This window comes from Pteropus alecto, unplaced genomic scaffold (assembly GCF_000325575.1).
Source record: "Pteropus alecto unplaced genomic scaffold, ASM32557v1 scaffold161, whole genome shotgun sequence".
In the NCBI taxonomy this organism is placed as follows: Eukaryota; Metazoa; Chordata; class Mammalia; order Chiroptera; family Pteropodidae; genus Pteropus; species Pteropus alecto.
This window is the reverse complement of record NW_006432943.1, coordinates 3838944-3859551: the sequence shown is the minus strand read 5'-3', so window position 1 is coordinate 3859551 and position 20608 is coordinate 3838944. Positions and strand designations below refer to the sequence as shown.

Here is a 20608-nt window from a genome sequence, read left to right as displayed (position 1 = left end):
GAAAGAATGTCTGGCCCTAGAGCTCTATTCTGCTATGTCCCTCTCACTGTTAATGCTAATCTTTTCAAAGAATTCTTTAAATTAGAATATCCACTCCCCCTAAAATGTCTTCAGAAACCTGTTATAAAAAACAAGCTTCACAGGGTCCTAATATTTGCTATGTGATTCAAGTACAACAAACTCAAATGCCCTCCAAGAACAAGAAAACAGTCACTTGTAAGGAAAACAGAATAAAAGTGACTGCATTTGGGAGAAAATGAAGAGTGGTACGGACCACTGAAAACTGAAGAACATATGACCACCAAAAAGCAGATGCTACTACTCTTCTTAGATGGTTACTGCCAACGTAAGCAGTTCCAATGTTGCTTGCACTTACAAATATTAAGGCACAAATTTCTCACTTTAGCTTTAAATCATTAATTCATAAGAGAAACCTCATCTTACTATTTCACTAAGTTTATAATTAGCCTTATAAAATTTGCACGTATGCATGTATTTATACTAAGGTATCAAATCCTACTCTTAATTCATTCCTTTCCTTTTCTCAACCGAACCATTTTCTTCTGTATCTCGAGTAATCCAATCTGGATTTCTTCCTCATGTTGTTTGCATTTTTATTTCTTCTATTAATCTGGTAAATTCCTCAAGAATGTCTATTTCATCTTTGTGTACCGTATGCCCAGCAATGCTATTATCATATGGCATTCCTCAATAAATGAGAAAATGTAATCCTCTTTCATAGATCCATTAAATATTTAAAATATCCTTATTGCAAAAATAATCACATAATCTGTCCAAACATCAAAACCGAAAAACCCAAATGACAATTATAATCACCCTAATTTTGGAAGTCAAAAAAAAAAAAAAAAAAAAAACCTGGGGCAAAACATCACATACCTCACCAAAACCACCAAAGTACTCTCTTATTTTCTCTTCAGGTGTATCTGGAGAAAGGCCACCAACAAAAATTTTTTTAACAGGCTCTTTTGTTTTCATGGCTTTGGCCCTTTTAGGATCAATCACTTTCCCATTCAATTTATGTTCTTTCTGATCCATGACCTAAGGAAATTGAAGTTTTTTATTTTAAATATGTGTATCTTAAGTTCAGAGACTATAACTTAAAAATAATTATAGTTAAATAAACATAGCTAATGCTAGGCATATATTGACTGGCTTTTGATTGTCAATTTGTGGTGATATGACACCAACTAACACACACCAATGTTTAAACATAAAGATCAATAAGAATGGGAAGACACAATTTAATCAATAACTCAAAAATATCACAGCTTTAACTGTCAGCAAGATAAACACGACTGCTACTTCCCTTTAGCCCAAGACTAAAAAGATTAAGTTGAAAGTTTCTTGCCTAGCAAATTTCAAGCTCTGTTCTGTGAACTTGTCACAGCTAGCACATTCTTTCAACAAAGCATCGTAAAGTCTCAATATTTAAACAATTTAAATTTAGTAGAGCCTGGCACACAAAGTATTCATTCAGCAAACAATTTTTTAATACTTGGGCATACTTTTAATTTTTTATTAAAGCACAGTTGGCATAATAAACAATTCTTGAATTCAACTCTTTATAAAATGTATTGGCAAGAACTGTGTCTTCCTTCATATTACTACAAAAGGGGAAGTCACAAACAATGGGCAAATTAATTTTATAAAACTATCCACATATTTTATATTAACTGATCAGAACACATAACACACTACCTTATCTACACTCTCCGACTCTTTAAATAGCACAAAGCCAAAACCCCTTGATCGCCCTGTGATAGGATCTAACTTCAGAGTGCAGTCTACAACTTCACCAAATTTGGAGAAGTAGTCCTTCAGATCTTTCTTTGTAGTGTCCCAGCTAAGGCCTCCTATAAACATTTTCCTGTAAAGACAAAAAGCAATATTACCAAATGTATTTTTATTTCATTTCTAAGAGAATGTGCTTCAGGAAAAAAATTTTTTTTTTTTTCAAACTTGCCTTAAGTATCCACATCATTAATACCTTTTTCAAACTGCACCAATTTACAGGGCAGTGTATGTAAATGTCATTTTTCCTACATAGTCACATATCAAAAACACCCTATTCCAGTTTGGAAAAGTTTGCTACTGCTGCACCTGCATAATTACAATAGTGAGCGAGCAGCGGATTGTCTTTTGACTTGCCAAAAAAATGTTATTCCCAAAGTAAAAATACTATACGTTGTCTTCCTTAAATTACATGTTAAATATTGGTAACAGAAAACACAGAATTTTAGCTTCAAATTTCTCTTCCAAAATCTTCATTGTACTTATAAAAAGGCTGTGAAATCCCTATGATCACAGCAACAGCATGTCTATGCTGAAGCTTTCTATTTAATAGTTCGCTAAAACTCTTAGCACATAAAAAGGAAGATGTCTAAGTCTCACTATTAAGTTGTAAACCAAGTTTTTTGATGTGCTAAGAGTCCTTAAAGACAAAATAATCATGTAAACAATTCATGTGAACCATAAGAATTACCCACTGAAGCACTATCTGCTAATTAACCTAGATAATTTATTTACAGTAGAACCTCAGTTAACCAGCAATAAAATATTTAAACCTTCAAAATGCTAAACATGACCAGTGGGGTAGTAAATGGAAACCATCAAGACACTTTAAGACTAAAAATATATACCCCCCCACCCCGCCTAAAATTTCAAGTGAAGTCTTTTTTAACAGCAAATGGCCATAAAGCTCTGATCAGCAGCTCTGTGATCTGTTCAGATCTGCTCCCTGTGCCCCCCTCCAAAAATGAGCTACCATTTATCTCCTACCCTTTAAAGAGACAGGACTGGAGATTTTTAAGGGTAAACTGTCAGAATTTGTTATGTGAGGGCTAAAAATTTCACCATGGGAATAAAAGCATCCTTGCTCAACAATTTCTTTGTAACTGGGGTGGGTCAAGGGTAGGATGGGGATGTAGTACTAACTTCCAGCTCTGGAAAGTAAATTAAAGCACAAAACATCTACATCTTGTGGGCTTTGAAGATACTGTCACTAAAGCCAATTCTTAAAACAAGAGGCCAATTTTATCCCTAGAATAAGATCTTGCTTCTGCTTCTCCCTAAAGATGCCAGATTAACTGAGGTGTTACTGATCTTACTATTTTAACCAGACTTGTTTTTTCTTCTAATGACAAAGTTAACTTTTAATGCAAAAGAAGTCTTACTTAAGGCACATACTGTCCCTCCCATTTCTTTATTTTTATTTTCTTAGGAGAGGCAACCTTTGGTTGACCTCGCAGATTGCAAGGACCTTGTAAAGCTTACAATCCTTTTTTTTTTTTTACATGTCTACAGCACCTGGTCTTCCTAAGTGGTCTCCCACCCAAGTACTAACCAGGCCCGACCCTGCTTAGCTTCCGAGATCAGAAGGGATCGGGCTTGTTCAGGGTAGCATGGCCATAGACTGTCCTTCCCATTTCAAGTTGTTTCAATTTGTACTTGAATTGTAGAGCTGGGCCTTTTATATGCTTAACTTTCACGACTTTCTCTAATAAAATGTCCATGTTTGAAGTAATCTTTATTAACTTTTTGTATTTTATAATCAAATAAACAAAAACACCCAAGTTGTATAGGTATTTTTAATGTTTACTGCCAATTCCATGGGGAGAAAGTTGAGGTATTTTCAATTACATTTTCTTTCATTCAAATAATGCATCTTCTAATATTCAATAGTAATCACTTAAATTGCCTTAAACACCTTATTTTTTAAACGAAAGATGCACAGCACTTCATAGGATAAAATTCATTACCAACATTTCTTCTTTCAAGATGAGAACACTAACATCTTTTTAAAGTGGAGAAAGAAAACTAACTACTAAAGCAATGACCTCTTGCTCAGATTATCCATAGCAAGTCCAGAACAGAAACAACTTCAATTAAGTTGAAATTTAACTATTAAATTACCACTTCTGTAATTATTACAGAAATTTTTCATCAATAATTTAAGTTTGACATTATTTCAGCCTGAAGAGAATATCTGAGGAATAGACCAAACAGACGCAAAATTTTCTTGCCTTTCGACTGCAATTTTTTAAAATAAGACTTATTTATTGAGACAGAACTAGTATATATTTAACCAAGGCAATGTTTATATTGGATTAAGTGTCCTTAATTTAAAATTAAGAAACGAAAAATGACAAAGAAATAACTTATAACAAGAACGAGGCATGTTCTATTATTCACAAGCCCCAAATGTTTTTTTCAACATAGAAAGTCAGTTTTTTTAAATATCAGATAAGCATACTAATTCATCAAATAGCCCAATAAAGTGCTCTTTAAACAAACTTCCCATCTTTAATATTTAATAGTAGTCTTTGGTAGAGAGGTTAAATGTCTACTACTTTAGAACTAAAAGGTCACTAAAGATGCTAGCTATCCTTCCTAAATAATCAAATCCCATTTACCCAGAATATAATAAAATACTCTGGGTCGACTATAATTTACACGTATTCCATAGAATGATTACTATTTCTCAAAAAATTAGAGCAAAATATGTAGAAAAACTTCAGCTATCCAGCACCTTTAGAGATATTCCACCTTCCTTAAAGCAATGCTGGCCTTCCCTAATCTCTCAATTGTTTTTTAACCTCTAATTCTTTGGAATGATTTTTTTTCCTACATTATCACACTCTTCTGCCTTTTTAATCAAATACAGTAATCATGATTTAACACTGTCAGTCATCCTCATTATGCTACTATAGCATGCCTGTAGGGTCTTCTGAAATCGGAGAGCTATTTTTTAATACACTAAGTAGATCTCATTTCTTAGCTCTTTTAACAGTTCTTATTTTGCCAGACTAATCACCAGTTATTGTTCTAAAACACCTCCCCCTCCCATTTCATAGGGTAGGTACCTAGCACTCAAACTTTTCAAATTTTGTGTATCGTGAAAGTAAACAGCCTCTAAGCAAAGAGCCCAAGTGGCAAATACATTATTAACATTTTGGTAGCCCAAAATGCTTTTTCTTCTGCTTTAATAAGGTTGCTGCACAAAAGACAACCAGACAGGTAAATATACTGCGATGAATACAAACTGTATGTAACAAATCCATTCCACCTTTACTCAGACACACCAAGATATAACAGTATAGTAAGAAAAGGCCTGTTATCTTAATTCTGGATAAATTGTAACTTTTCTTAGCCTTTCTAGAACATCAGCTTTCTTGACATGCTCTCCCTCAAATTATGAGATAGTATATGATGCCAATTTAAATTTTCTGTATTTTATATTACTGTATCTTGCTTGAAGCACAAAACCTATTGTCCATCCAGATTACCTCTGCTGCCTTGAATACAAAGACTGACTTTCCAGTTGCTGTCACTCCTGCAGGTGCACACAATTTACAATGAAGTAGAGAACTCCAGAAAAATCCTAAGCAGCCAAGTTAAAACTACATCACAAGATTTGTTTAAGTAGCAACAAAAATGGGTCCCTAATGCTGCAATACAAGTTTCAAATGTGATTTGGTCGTAAGTGAATCAATTCCAATCAAAATGTAGGACTTCCCGTACAGTATTTTCTTAACAAAGTTTAACTTCTTAAATCTATTTATAAGCTATTTAGCACCCCCAAAAGCTACTCACTTTAAAATACCTGCTCAACAACAAAAATAAATACTATAAAACACCTACTCAACAGTTGAAACCTCCTTACTTTTACAGACACTGAAATTACGTCATATTATAATATTAAATAAGCATAAAGTTATATAACTCAGTGGAAATAACTCATCTAAGGGCTATGCAGTATCATTTAGAAATTTAGGCTGCTTTGTGGGAAATACTTTTAGAGAAAGTAAATTTAGAAGCAGTAAGCCAAACAGCCTGGGTTTAAATCCTACATGCACCACTAACTGTATGACCTTGAGGGGGAAAAAAATCCCAAGATTGTTTCTACCTCTGTAAAAGGGGGGAAAAAAACTTAAGAGCCTACCTCATATATCTGCAAGTGAGGATTAAATGAACAAACACACTACAAGGGCGGCACAGGACACAATATCTTAAGTGCTCAATAAAAGTTATTTAGAAATGGTAGAGCACAATCTTAAGAATAATTTAATAAAGCAATGTTTTCATTTACTCAATGGCATTTTTAAAAATCTGCATGGAGTCTACAGACATGCCACCCTGAACATGCCTGATCTCGTCTGATCTCAGAAGCTAAGCAGGGTCAGGCCTGGTTAGTACTTGGATGGCAGACCACCTAGGAATACCAGGTGCTATAAGCGAGGAAAAAAAAATCTGCATGGGCTATATGAAGTTTCAACTTTAGGGGCAACAGGCCACGATGGATTTTATATAAATGAATCCTATCATTATTCTCAGACTTAACCCAAAAATTTTTAAGTATCCCATGCAAAAAATACATATACTGGAAATTAGGTCCAAGACCCTAAAAATATAGTTCCAAAATCTCTGACTTGTTTGTACTCTACATAATCGCCAGTAATTTTGGTAAGAAATAATTTCAAAATATAAAAGGCAATAAATACATATGAAGCAGTGCTGGCTGGTGGCGAATGTTCTGATTTAATACTCCTGGGGTTTTTTTTGCCATCCAAAAAACTTATTCTCTATACTATTAAGGTCATTAGATTTAACACTCCAAAGCCAACTGTATTTTATTTAAAGATATTTCCCCCAACAAGTCTTTACTATGAGACACCTCATTCAAGGTAAATAATAAGCACCATTACAGTTCCTCCCAATTTTGTAACAGGAACCAAAAAAAATCTTTCAAACACTTCCTAAAAAGTCAATCTTCTATTCCTACCTTCATAACAAGTTCTGACAGTTTAAAAAAATACGACAATGTAAATGTGATTTACATTTCAAGTACACGACAGGGCTGGCCAATCACTGTCACCTTTTAGTGTAATGTTACTCAAGCAATGTTACCACTAATCCTTATTTCAAAAAATTTTCTGGTGTTTTATCATTGTAATTATATTCCTTTAAAATCCTAAAATGACATTAAGTATAATGAAATATCATCAACACATAACTGATTCTCCCTCAGAAATCCTAGATTTAAAGTCACCACTTACCTATATAGGAAGGGGTGGGTTTACTTTATGTAACTAGGCAATATAACATATCAGAGTAATCATTTTAGATTGTATAAAAAATACCTTTGGAAACAGCTTGATAAACTTTTAACAAGTCAATAGAAAAAGACTGATTCCTCTAGCCCAGTATATGAAATCTCATTATTTCATACAAAATGAACCTAAATGACTGAAAAAAGATAAGTTGAAAATAGCTAATAAATTAAACATGAATAAATTTTAAATGTTTAACCCAGTATCTCTCCCCTTTTTTCATTTCATTCCAAGGCAGGAATGACATCTACTATTTTTACTTTTAAAATAAACTCTTAATCAGCTTTAATAAGGTAAACTCTCATCTACCTGGAGGTTAAGGAATGGGTTTCCTTAACCTAGAGGTTAAGATTCTGGTTAACTGAGATTACTACACATTCATAATTCTATAAAGATTTCTACTAAAATCAATTTACTTCATCAATACTAAACTCAGAAAATTTTTACCTTTACTGATGAAATTTCAGAATCATGTTACTTTTAAACAGTATAAGGAGAAAATTATAGAAGATTCATTCCATGACACTGCCTGTTAGTTACTTTTTGAATATATTTGCTGGTAGTTTTTCACCTTTCTCAGAAGACTAAAGCTGTTTGGGCTTTGTGATAGTTTCAAGTCTTAAGTAAGCAGGAATTTATAGAACATGACCCAATACTTAAAACTATCACCTTGATTATTAGCCAAACACTGCCTGTAATACAAGTCTTCCCACCCTCCCCCCAAATAGTCTTAATGTCTAGCTCCAATGTACAATATAATACTCCAGAAACTAAAACATGCTTACCTTTACTCCACAGGAGTAAACCACTGGCAGTATCAACTATTAAGACACAGGATAAATACACACAAGCTATGAAAGCAGGCTACGTAGTCAATCTTCCTGTGGTGAGCATTGTTCCAACACATCATCAGCAAACCAAGTAACAAATGATATATTACCTGAGACCACACTGTTGGAAGTGAAGTAACAGAAACAGATTCCACGCTTCCAGCATCCAGTTCAGTGCCCTATCTACTAAAACGTTGAAGCAGAACTAAAGTGAAATAAAACTTGAACTAAGAGAAGTTTGTTTCACTCCATTTGTGAACCTGCACACACACTTGAGGTGTACAGCTTTAAGTGGAATAGGAAAAAAGTTATTATTCTATTCCTTTTTAAATGCTTTCAAGTATGTATAACTTGAAGGCAAAACTAATCATCCTAAATGCTGGCCATAAATGACAATAGATTCAAAACGTTCTTATATTAAGGCAGCCTTACAGATAACAAAATACCCAGGCAATACTAAAAACACGCAGTAAATACACTTAGTTTATAGAAGAGGCCACATCACTTGAGGGGAAATAAACAGGCTTAAAACAAAAATTAGCACTGAAAAATTTCAATGATATTCTTCCATTCCAAAGTTAAAAGGTCAGGTGATTTTTTAGTATTTTTCATACTAGATCAGTTTGAAATGAAAAGAATTTAACATCCCTCCCTTATACGTGCACCATCTCAAGACTTGGGGGCATCAATTTCTGCAATTTTAACACTGGATACTTGTCCAAGGTTTCAAAGAATGCTAAAATTCAGACCCATCTAATCAAGGTCTCAACTTATAGTAAACCCAACTTTACCGAATCAAAGGCCAGTAAAGTTGGCATGAAACTACTCTAAAAGTAACTGTTTTGCAAAGCAACGTTCAGAATGGCCCAGAAGCACTAGGATATAGATTATAATTTCAAATACTTAAAACAAAAACATGTAGTCCCATTTTTTAAATTAGACAGGAAACACCTATAGCAGAATTCACTAAATTCCCCAACAGGAATAATCGCACTTGAGCTTATACACTAATGATGAGAGAACTAGATCAAACATCCTGTTATTAGAAAAATATTGCTGTACTGATTACTGAATGGGACTATTTTGCTTCCTGCCCAATCCAATGCAGACAAGTCAATGTACCTATCTTGTAAAACTGTCTGAAAGCTAACACGTATTATAAGTTTTCCACTGATCATGAGATTTCAAAATGTCTCCAGGTAGAGCTCACTTCAAGTACCTACCCTACAAAAAACTGCAGCCTGCAGAGAACGAGTCCACACCAAAATGGGAAATTTCCAGTGCAAATGCTTTTAAGTAGAAACTAAAGATATTAAAGTTGTAAAGATTAAAATGAAGTGAACTCAGGAAGGAAATTTACTATGGAAATGAGACCAAGTATTCTAAAGGTCCATAGTAAACTAGAAACATCCGCTAGAGTATGCTAACAGGAACGTCCTCCTAAAAACAGCTATTTATTCTTACATTCAAAATTTAAAACCTTAAGTCTACAACAAATCGATTTTAAAAATATTTTTAGGGTGAAACTATAATCACTTTATTCTCAAGTTAGAACTGTAAAAATAAATGCACATAGAAATATTTAAGAATTTAGATGACTTTTGTATCTTGTAATAAGCAGTCTTATCCTCACTATTCAGATTATGAAATCACTGCCCAATGTCCCTCAACCTGGGAGATAGAAAAGAACAGATGGGTGACAAGTGCAGACACCAAAAAAGGTTTAAAAAACTTAAGATTTTTTTTTTTGTTTAAAAAGAAAAATGAGTATCTGTAACAGGATGAAACTGGGTGATTGGGCAGTCTTTTTAATCCATCATCCATTAAATGTAAACTTAAATGACCTCAGTAAAATCCTATTTTCAGTGGATAATTGGTCGTAACCTAAAACATTCATTAAATACAGTTAATTGTCCATATTTTCCTAAGAGGTCACTTAAACACTTGTAGTTATATTAGCTACCAGAGCAAGTATAATTCTTACAGGAGTCAAAACAGTGACCTTCAACCTAAGTTCATGGTCCTTTCAAATTACTGAAAATAATGCTTATGTAAGATTTGAAATATGTAATGGAGTATAGTTATAGTTTAATCTTAGTTTGCCACTATTAGCAGTGAAATTGAACTATCACAGTGCCAAACAGAAAATGTAATTTACATCAAAAACATTTTTATTCTGTATGCGAAACTGACTCATTTTTTATTTTCCCTTCAGCCTACTGCTTCCAAGTCTGCTTTATCTCCAATATAAACTGGGCGGATTTCAAGAATACAGTAATAAGTAAAGCTAATGTAAAGTTTAAATGTTATCCCAACTGGGTTCTTAAATTGTATTGTAATTAGTACACATACAAATCAACTATCTGCAAATACTGGCCCTCTAAACTCCAGTGGTCGTGAATACAAACTCCTGGAAAACTCAAATATAATCCTAAAGGCAGAAAAATGAACATTTAGGAAAAGGGAGTGATTAAAAAGAACAATACTCAATCTACCAGCCTTCCAAAGAGAAATCATGCAATTGTGAATACATGTCAACCAACCAACTGTAATTAACATTCCAGCCAAATCACACAAAATAAAAAATCTGCTTTAAGAGCTGAAGTGGAAAACCACATCAGCCTGCCTCTGAATACTACATATCCAATTCTTATTAAAGTTTTATTTACAAATATGGTTGGTGGTAAAACATACATTTTTGCATTAATACATATTCACAACGCTATTTTAAAAATGGTTTTGCTTTAGACATCTCCAGAATAATTCAGTATAACATGCAAGACAATTTAAACACAAGATTTTAAATCATGTAATCTTCACGTTTAGCAGTAAACTTAGAATTCCAAAAACATTGTCTTAACAAAAACAAATCAAATTTGAAATTACAGTAATATTTTTTCTTGCCCAGATAAAAAAATATCATTACTAACTATATTAAGCTTTAACTGGCCAAACCAATTACATGCATTACCACAGACCAAAAACCATGTAATGGCATCTGCTTTGCCCAAAGTTCACAATGCCTAAAAAGGTTTTATATCCCAGGTATAAGAAATCCTACTATACTAATGTCTAGAATTTCCTGGGGAGTCAATGGGCAACCAACCAAAACACAGCTTCTGCAAGTTATGACTACTGAAACCTTTATAATACAAAAATAAAATTTAAAAGTTTTACCATTCTTCCCGCTGTGCCGTCGCTGCTTCAGAGTGTCGTGGGGAGGAGTTTGAATGGCTAGGGAATTAACAACCGGTACAGCAACCAATCAAAATTCTAGTTTTAGTTTTTGACATTGTTAGGGTTAAAAACTTTAATTCATTTACACTTCAGTTCAACAGGAGATAACTACAAAGGCAGCTGCTTTGTAATTTCAAAAATCTGGAGGGGTAACAGAAAGCCTGCCCCAAACAGCAAGTCATACCATTAATCATTTTAGTGCCTCTGCCCAAAGAACAGAATTCAGGGGGGAAAAAAATTAAAGGCTTAAATTTCCAAATATTTAACATATTCCTTTCTTAAATTAAACTATATGTTACTCAAGATTAACTGATTAAGAAAAGCTAGTTTCCCATCCCACCTTCACTCTCCCAAAGCAAGCACGATCAGCATAACAACAGGACAAGTCTGCCTGGGCTGAGATTATTAAATCCTATCTATACTCCAAAGGCTCTCTCTCCTCCCTCCAAATATTGCGTTCTTTCCCAATAAAGAAAATCATGTTTTCTAACACCGGGTTAAGGCGATATTTTATTGTTTTTACCTTCCAACACCTTTCTCCTTGTTACTGTGAAAAAAATTCTCACACACGCTACAAAAAGGAATGGAAGCATTAATCCAAGATCGGTAGTCAGTAACGGGAAAGAAAACCTAGCCAAGATCCCCGATTTAGTCCCTCCAGCTAACTCCTGTATTATGCTCCCGCCTCTCCCAATTGCTGAATTTTACTGTATTTAGTCCAGCTTGAATATATACAACTAATTCCATTTGGAGGAAGCAAGTTACTACTTAAAAACTTGCACCAAAAAAAAAGTCATGCCATAGCACAATATGGGATTTGTTCATTTTTGAAAGAAAGCTGGTGGGCCTCCTTTAACAGTGTGGTAAGAGCGGGAAGGAGAGATCAAGAGAGACTAAAAAAGGATCCTCGGCAACTGGTGGGGAAAAAGAGGTTTTGTAAAAAGTGGAAACTGCACAGAAAAAGTAAAATAGGTGAGAGTACAATCTGTACAAACTGAGGAACCCAACAGCTGAGAGCGCGAAAAGGGTGCGCGGTTAGACTAACTCGGCGGGTGGGGGAAGGGCAGCCTGCAAACCGGAGGTAAGAGATTAGAAAAGCTCCAGTCAAGTGCAGGCCCCGCCGACCAAGAACTTAAGACCGTGGAGCAAAAACAACGTACCAACAGGCGATTTGGGGGGAAATTCACCTATCCCAATTTGTTCTCCTAAACTGAAAGTTAGGGACTATGTAAGCAAGCCGTTGTGCGATAAGTGTGTAATGGAAAAAGGAAGAGATGGAGACGACTTATTCAAAATACCAAAAAAAAAAAGTATTTGGCCTGAAGCCGAAACGGGAGCAGCAGAGGTGGTCAGCATACACGTTCCCCAAAGCATGTGCTTATAAAAATAAAATTGCAGCGTCTCAGGATGCTAGAGTGAGGGGCACCAAATAAACCTTAGTTATACGGGCTTTTTTGTCTGCGTTTTTTGCCCGAAACTTCAGAAAACGGGGAACAGAGCCGAGAAAAGAGAAAAAAGGTACCCCTCGACAGGCGGGAAAAAATCCTGGCGGTTAAGTCGGTGGGAGGAGACCCATGGCAAGGGAGGGAAGGAGGGCGGGCCGGGGAGCAGCATGGTGACGGCTAAAGGTGGAAACGTGGGTGATGGGGGAGGGGGGCGACAAGCAGGCAGGGGGACAAGAATATGAAAGCCCCAGGGAGCCCAACGAGAGAAGGGAAGAATCGTGCAAGGAGTCTTCATAAGGGCCTGGAGTGCGGGCGGAGCGGGAACGAGGCCTAATGGCGGAGGACAGGAAGGGGGAGGGGGACTAGTTGGGCCTGGCTATCCCTAGGCCGCCCCTTACTCACCCTTCATCCTCCTCGTTCTTGCTGGCATCGATCTTCGCCCCCTCCGACTCGGCGCTGCCCCCTTCGGTGCCTCCGGCCGCGGTTCCGCCCCCGGTCCCGGCTCCGCTTCCCGCCGCCGCCACTGCCCCCTGCGCCGCCGCCACCATGGCTCCCTCCTGCTCGCCCGCTGAGCCGCCTACCGCCGCCGTTGCCACCGCCGCCGCCCCGTCCCCGCCGAACTGCTCCTCCGACATAGTGCTACTACCTCCGCCGCCGAAGAGACTACACCCGCCGCTGCCGCGAACCGAAACTAGCAGCAAAGTAATCCCCGCCGCTGCCGCGCGCTCGCTGTACCGCGCGAAGCACACAACACGACAGAGAAGGCGCGCGTGGCTGCAAAGGCTCCTGCGCCTCTCCCTGGCCTGCCCCCCTCGCCTCCCACTCTCGCGCAGAGCGCACTCCCGCTCCCTTCGGCTACACTAAAAAAGAATAAGCAGCGGCGGCCGCTCTTGCCTCCTCCTCGCTTTAATGGCGCCGCCGCGGACCACCTAAAATGGCCGACGGAAGAACGGCGCGTCCCGATCACGTGACGCGCGAGCGCGCCCTTTGCACCTCCCCCGCCCCCTCTACCGCTATTTTTTCTCCCCCCTTCCTCCTCGGTCCCGCCCTCTCGCTCCCTTTTTATACCTTCCTCGCACGCGCCGCGCCGCACAGCTTGGGGCCTTTAAAAGGAACCGGAAATGGCGTTCGATAAGACGGCCGCGCGAGGATCATCGAGAACAAGGAGCGCTGTTTCGAAGGCGCGGCTAGAGATGCCCCTGCTTCTGCCCCCGCCCTTCGGAGGGTTCCTGGAGTCCGCTCACCCAGCTACCCCCTGCATCAGGCGGGAGCCCGGTCGTCGGGTAGGGTTGTGGTGTCACCTCCCGGAAGACGACTGTGCGCTTGTCGCTTTGGGGTTGCGGAGGGGAGGCATGCACTCGGCGGCTTCTATGTCCTAGAAATGCCCAGCCCCAGAAAAGAAGGAGGCAGCCCTGAAGTTTCGGCCCCGTGCCTCCGGCTCTGTCCAGAGTTGCGCCCGGAGCGCCTGGCTCGCCGTACGCGGAGCGAGGCGCCGCTGCGCGCGTGCATGGACTGCCGCAGATCCTCTGCCCGCTGTAGTCACCCGCGACCAGGTGACATTGAGGTTTCCCCGGCTGTCGCCGCCGCGCTTTCCGACTCGGGGCGGGCTCTCTAACACCGCTGAGAATTAGGAGTTTTTTCTTTTAAGATTTGCTTTCCAAATAAGATTTTTCCTTGCCTGCTTTTCTCCTGAATTTTTTCGTCTAAAGAAGTAGATAACTTGCATATTTTAAAGAACTAGGATTGTTTTGTTTTGCTTTATTTGAAGATCTTAAAACCTACCACGATTCTTTGAAAATAGTGGGAAGTGTGTTAGATCAACCAAGATTTCATTTAATTTAGCGAGTTTTAGTTTCTGTTCTAAATAGAATATATAAATTCTACGAATCATCTTTACAAGGTTTCTGAGTTTGTTGTGGGATTTGGGTGTGTTTTTTTTAAACACCGCTAGGAGTTACATGCAGGGTAACAGTAAAGTTCTTTTTAATAGACCTATTAGAAGTCCCAAATGCTTTGGCTGGAAACTAGATTATTCGAGCTTTGGGATTTGCAGTTTCCTGCAATACACTCAGGAAAAAAAAATAGTTTTTAGGTACTTAGGCAACAAATATTTGCGTGTTTAGCATGTACCCAAGCACAAAGAAAACAAAGATGAGTGCAAAATACAGCAAAGAACTCAAGAGTTTAAATATTTGTTTTCCACCATGTAATTAAATGAATTTGTCAATTGGATATTATCCAAAAATCTCAAAGGAAGATTAAAAATATCTAATTTTTATTGTTAATCAAGTTAGCAGAATTTGCATTACAGAATAATTAAAACTCGGGTACAGCTAAGTTCTGAAAACGTCTTAAAAATGTAATCTCATTGAATTCCTGTATTAAGCAAATCACACACAGGCAATGCCAAAAACAGGTATCTTAGACCAAGTGGTAGTGACTTCACCTGTAAAAGTAGTAGCCAAGGAGAAAGTGGGTATTGTGCTCAAGCCAATATTCCAATTTAGAGACAAATCACCTAAAGGGAGGTGTCTTGAATCTTTTCTGTCTTCAAGAGAGGATTTATTTGCTTTAGACATGCCTCACCTTTTAGTAATAGACTTTCCCAAAAGGTCCATTTTAATTAATATGTAGCTCAGTAGTTTCTGAACTTCTTGGAATTTTTAAAAAATTTTTATTTAAAAGATAAGAACAATTTTAAAGCTAATACCTTTACTATGCTACATGAGTATGTAAGATGCCATGTTACTACTCATATCTATATGTAATGGCCCAAATCTCTGCAACCTATGCTCCTACATCGCCCGAACATTCCGTCTTAGAACTTATTTAACTTGAACCTTAGTTCTTTTCACATTCTTCTTCTGCCTGGTAAACTTATTCATCCTTCAATAATCAAAGGCTACTTCTGTGAAGCTTTTTCTGACAGTGTGTTCTGTGTGTCCTCCCAACCTCACTCACAAACATACACATGTGTACATACAGTAGACTGTTAGCTAGTTGAATTATTTTTACACGACGAAATACTAGATATTTCTAACTAGTTAGATTTGCGGCCTTTCAGGCAAAGTAGGTACGCTTCCAGAAACTTAAAACGGTTCCTCTCCCAACTATCCCATTTCATCTCTGGCGTAAAAACACTTCCTCAAACCACTTGCTGACATGTGGATTCCTTAAGGAGAAAACCAAACCTTTATTTCACATTTATAGGTAAGAATTTAATGTTTAAGTGGCTGAAGATTATATACTGGTGCTGTATTAGACTGGCCCAAACCACTGCAAGGAAACAGTATCCCCTCTCAGTGTCCATGACATCAAAAATTTCATAGCTTTAGGAGGTCGCAGTGTATTTCAGATAACACACTGCAATACTGGATCCTCATTGACTTCAACCTTTGTGAATAACTTTAGAAAAAAGTGGAATACTTAGAAGAAGCAAAAAAAAAGTTCATTTGAGATTAAAATGGAATTACTTTTACCCAGGATAAGATATACACACCTATGTTGCTGAAATTCAATTCAAGAAGTCACAGTTTTAATTTGCTAAATATACTCTACAAATAGGGCGAGTATATCCTATGCTGAAAAATTTTAAAGTGGAATATGCATTCCATTTGGCAGCCTAAAATGAACAGTGTCCAGAAGAAACAACAGGAAGAACCCATTTCCTATATAAGGTACACACTTGAGCTCTTCTACAACCATGTTAAACAGCCACTTACTTGCAAAAGCCCATCAGTAGGATTTAAGCATTTTGTTGAAGCATTAGCTTGTGATTTTAGATGGTGACCAATTGCAAAAAAGTGAACAATCTGTCCTTCCTAGTGATCAGGAAGTTCTCACTTCACTTAGAGAAAATTGAGGCCCTATCACTGAACTGTCAGATTTTACTTAAGCAAATCTATTGTAGAATCTGAATTCTGCTTAACCACAGATGTCTGTCTATATGTTGCTGAAATTCAATTAAATGATTGCTGGCAGTGAGCTGCCCTTTTTTTTCTAAACAAGAAAGGGTTAAATGAAACCCACCCACCTATGTGCTCCAGACAAAAATTAAGGAGTCCTTAATGTCACCCAATACATTCAATTAACCAACTCCTACCTCTAAAATATATCTTGATTTATCTAAATGCTTCATAGAACATAAAATAGTAGGGTTATTTCTAGTTGGGTTTATTCACATTCAATCATGCAACACACGGCACAGGTACATTTCTGGTGCTGGCAATATAACTAAAACACAATGGTCTACAGCCATGCCACCCTGAACAAGCCCAATCCCATCTGATCTCGAAAGCTAATCAGGGTCGGGCCTGGTTAGTACTTGGATGGGAGACCACCTAGGAAGACCAGGTGCTGTAGCATAAAAAATAAAACAAACAATGTAGGTGATCTCATGGAACTGAAATTTCAGTGGGAGAGGCAAACAACAGACAAAATAAGTAGATGTGTAACAATTTTAGGTAGTGATAGGAAGAAAAATAATAAGGTGCTAGCTAGGGATAGACTATATACTATTTTAGATAGGGAGAATTTAAGGCGGTAACTTTTCGAGTAAACCCTGAAGGAAGTGACAGCCATACACATAGCTTAGGGAAGACTAACAGGCAAAAGCAGACGTGTACTTGGCACTTGCAGTGAATGATGGAGGCCTGTGTGGCTGAATGCTGGGAGGAAAGCAGAATAGGTCATATCTGAGAGATATCCAGGAATATGGTCACTCAAGACCTTGTAAGCTGCCTTTAGCACTTTGCTTTTATTATAAATGTGATTCGAAAGTACATGAGGGTTTTGAGCGGGAGAAGGGAATGACTTGACAAACTTTTAAGTGGCCAGAATAATCCAGATAATTATAATCTGAATTATAATCCAGATCATTCCGGATGTTGTATGGACAATAGGCTGGGAGGGTATCAGGAATAAGTTAGAAGGCCACTGTCATGAGCCTTATCTGATAAGAGGCAAGTCTACAAATAGAGTGTTATTTAAATGTGGTCATGTAACTATTTTACAATAACTTCCTACAAAGAAAAACATGCTCTGATGACAACAAAATATCATTAAAACAACCGAATTCATATTATTGATATTTCCAATAAAGAATAAGGTTATTTTCATTAACTTAAGAATTTTTTCCTTCTTTTTCTCCCTCCTTTTGAAGTTCTGGGATGAAATTTTGATTAGCTACTGCAGGTAGGGTTTTTTCCAGAGCCTTTTCATAATCTTGCATCAGGCATTACAGTAAGTATAGTATTTTGACTTGAACTGAGTTCCGGCATCTTGGATACTCCACACTTCTTTTTCCAGGGACCAAGGCTAAAGCCAAATAGTGTCAGGTTTTGTTTCATAGTGTAGTTTTCAGATTGTTTTGCCTGCTAATTTATAATTGTCCCACTTAGTTCATAGGAGCTACTACAGTTCAAGGGAATAATTATTGAAAGAGAACATAATACAGAAAACTTGGGTTTTCAGATTAAGGTTCAACTAACATATTGAAAGCCTCAAACAAAGGAATGTATCTCTTGATTAGAGCCTTGTCCTTTGTTGCAGTGGCTCTGAGTTATTTGATACTCCTTATCCCATACAAACTGCATGAGAATAATCACTTCCTTACATCAAGACCGAGAGTTTTCAGAACAGTTGCTGAAAAGTCACATTTTAAAAAGTGAAACATAATCAAATAGTCACCCCAATTAGAGTGCCCCTCAGACTGGATTTCCTTTGTAGGTAGAGAAGCCACCTGAACTTTTGTGTGACCCTGCCATCCCTACCCTGTACTGGGAGGGTGCCTTTCACAGTCTTCCTGACTGTGGCTGTCAACTCTACCCCTGCGTGGCAAACCTCAGGCAGGGAGGGGAACACAGCTGGAGCAGGGACTGGCTCAGCTAGAATAGGTCCAGTCCTAGGGGCTTTTCAGAATTTGAAATCACCCTGGCCCCAACCCCAAGCCTGGCTCTCTACCCACTGCTCACCTCCCCAAGTTAAGGCTTTAGCCTATCAGAAGCTCTTGATATCATCACTGGGACCTCTAGACGCCAACTCTTGCCTGTCAACACCAACTTGTAGGGGGATTTTAATCTGTTTTAACTGGTTCATGTAGATGTTTTGGCTGCTGTAGTAGACATTTGCTATTTGGGGCCCCCCAACATCGAGAGTTTCCCTTCTCTTAGTGAGAAGCCAGTTGGCCTGGTATAAGGGCTAGGGAACAACAAGTCAGCTAATCAGAATGAACTCAGCACCCCTGGTCACATCATTTATTTTGGGAAAAGCACCAGGCCAAAGTCAGCCAATCACATTGAAGAACTTCTTTTTGACATTTGAGTGAAATACTCTTTTGCAGTTGTCATTCATAAACAAAAGCATGTAGCCAAAGGAACCACCCAGAGCCTTTTACAACAGAAAGATGCCTGTGAAGTTAGGAGTCAAACAGCGTTGAAGGGTTACTGAGACATGAGAGGACAGGATACCAAGTCCTGGTCACATTCTTTGAGCCACCAGATCAATTTCTGCTTGCCACTCTCCCTGCCTCTAAACTTAGTTGACTCAATAATTTCCCTTTACTAAGCCAGTTTGACCTGCCAGTTTATCTCTCAAAATCAAAATCTTCTAACTATGCTGAATTGTTGTCAGCTTTGCATTACATCCACTCACTTACACCATCTCAGCTTTGCAGAGGAGTAGCGAGGAACATTTCCCAGAATCCCCTTCCTCTATGGTTCTGAGTAGAGTTTGCCAATGAGGGGTACTCACAGTAGATCTGGAAGACAAAGGAAAAAAGCTTTTATTGTCAGGAGATTGTGACAGCTTCAAAGAATTCTCTTCTGCTTGGAGACTCTGGCAGTTTCCAGCTTCTCAAATCTCGCCACAAGTTCTCACATTGCAGTGGTGACAGTCAAACACAATGGTTTCTCAGACTTCTGTGCAAATTCCTGCTTTGCGGTCAATGTGACCATAAACAGCAGCTTCTCCACAAGCTCTGGCTTCTTAATTTATCTATGAGTTCTGGCTTCATTTGCTCCAATGCTTCAAGCCCAAATCATTAGTGAATGTTCTCTAATCCTGCTGCAGCTCCCAGACCTTCACTCCTCCAGTTTATGCATTCATCTAACTCGTAATCCCTACATTAAATTTCTTTATTCCATAATACTTGCAGCAGCATTGTTTTTCCTCACTAGTTATTGGTAATGGAAGTGGTTTCCAGGATGCACAGAACTTTAAGGGTGGGAGTTCGTTCTCTAATTAGATTTCATTAGATTTAAAGGACCCCATTGCCAGTGATATAGTAGTCCATGGTATACAATGACAAATGGTCAATTATCACCTTGGACTACCAAGAATTTGCTGCAATATAGTGGAAATAAAGGGTACAAGGACTGTGGAGTGGGGCGGCCATTTCAGATTAACACTAGAGAACTTAAAGAAAATGATCAGTTCAGGTGTAAATTCCTACTTCAAGGTCTAGATAAGGAACCAGAAGGTTTCTTACCTGCGGGGAGGCGGCGGAGGAACCTTACCTGATGTAACCACTGGGTCAAGATTTCTGAAAAACAAACCCCCAAAGTGACCAGGAAGATAGCTGAATTATAAAGTAAATTGAATGCACTTTCATGATCTATGTTAAAGTATTAATCAGGAAAGAATGGAACTAAAAATTAGATAGGGATACTTGGACAGATTTCCATGAAGCTGAGGACCTCAAACCCCAAAATTTTGCTGAGCTTTCTTTGCCAACAAAAACAACTTTTCCTACTGTGGTAGGCTGAACAATGGTCCCCAAAGATATCCACTTCCTAATCCCTAAAACTTGTAAATATGTTACCTTATATGGCAAAAGGAATTGTGTAGCTGTGATTAAAGTTCTTGAAATGGGAAGATTATCCTGGATTATTTGGGTATGCCCAGTGTCGTCCCAGGGTCATTATATGAGGGAGGCAGGAGATTCGGAGTCAGAAAGAGATATTTGAAG

General features: G+C 38.1%; 1 protein-coding gene, 1 non-coding gene and 2 pseudogenes across 10 annotated transcripts in view; 2 read left to right on the top strand and 2 right to left on the bottom strand.

Moving 5' to 3' along the window:
• The window catches only part of HNRNPD (heterogeneous nuclear ribonucleoprotein D), a 17285-nt gene extending 3700 nt beyond the window's left edge, over nucleotides 1-13585 (bottom strand). For 2 of the 9 annotated variants that reach the window (XM_025043808.1, XM_025043809.1), the window contains exons 1-5: nucleotides 13045-13581; nucleotides 11721-11768; nucleotides 11138-11194; nucleotides 1720-1888; nucleotides 898-1059 (exon numbers count right to left, since the gene is read on the bottom strand). In XM_025043808.1, coding sequence (XP_024899576.1) covers nucleotides 898-1059; nucleotides 1720-1888; nucleotides 11138-11194; nucleotides 11721-11768; nucleotides 13045-13277 — 669 coding nt within the window. In that variant the 5' untranslated portion in view covers nucleotides 13278-13581. Of the gene's footprint in view, nucleotides 1-897; nucleotides 1060-1719; nucleotides 1889-11137; nucleotides 11195-11720; nucleotides 11769-12719; nucleotides 12827-13044 lie in introns of those variants that run through there. The other 7 variants (XM_025043811.1, XM_025043812.1, XM_006907608.3 and 4 more) reach the window with 4 other exon arrangements.
• LOC112476412 lies at nucleotides 3316-3434 on the bottom strand. The gene has a single exon (XR_003045052.1). It is a non-coding gene; the product is annotated as a 5S ribosomal RNA (ribosomal RNA).
• LOC112476404 lies at nucleotides 6139-6257 on the top strand (annotated as a pseudogene).
• A 3303-nt stretch (nucleotides 13586-16888) lies between the features above and the next one.
• LOC112476378 lies at nucleotides 16889-17007 on the top strand (annotated as a pseudogene).
• Nucleotides 17008-20608: the final 3601 nt, after the last annotated feature.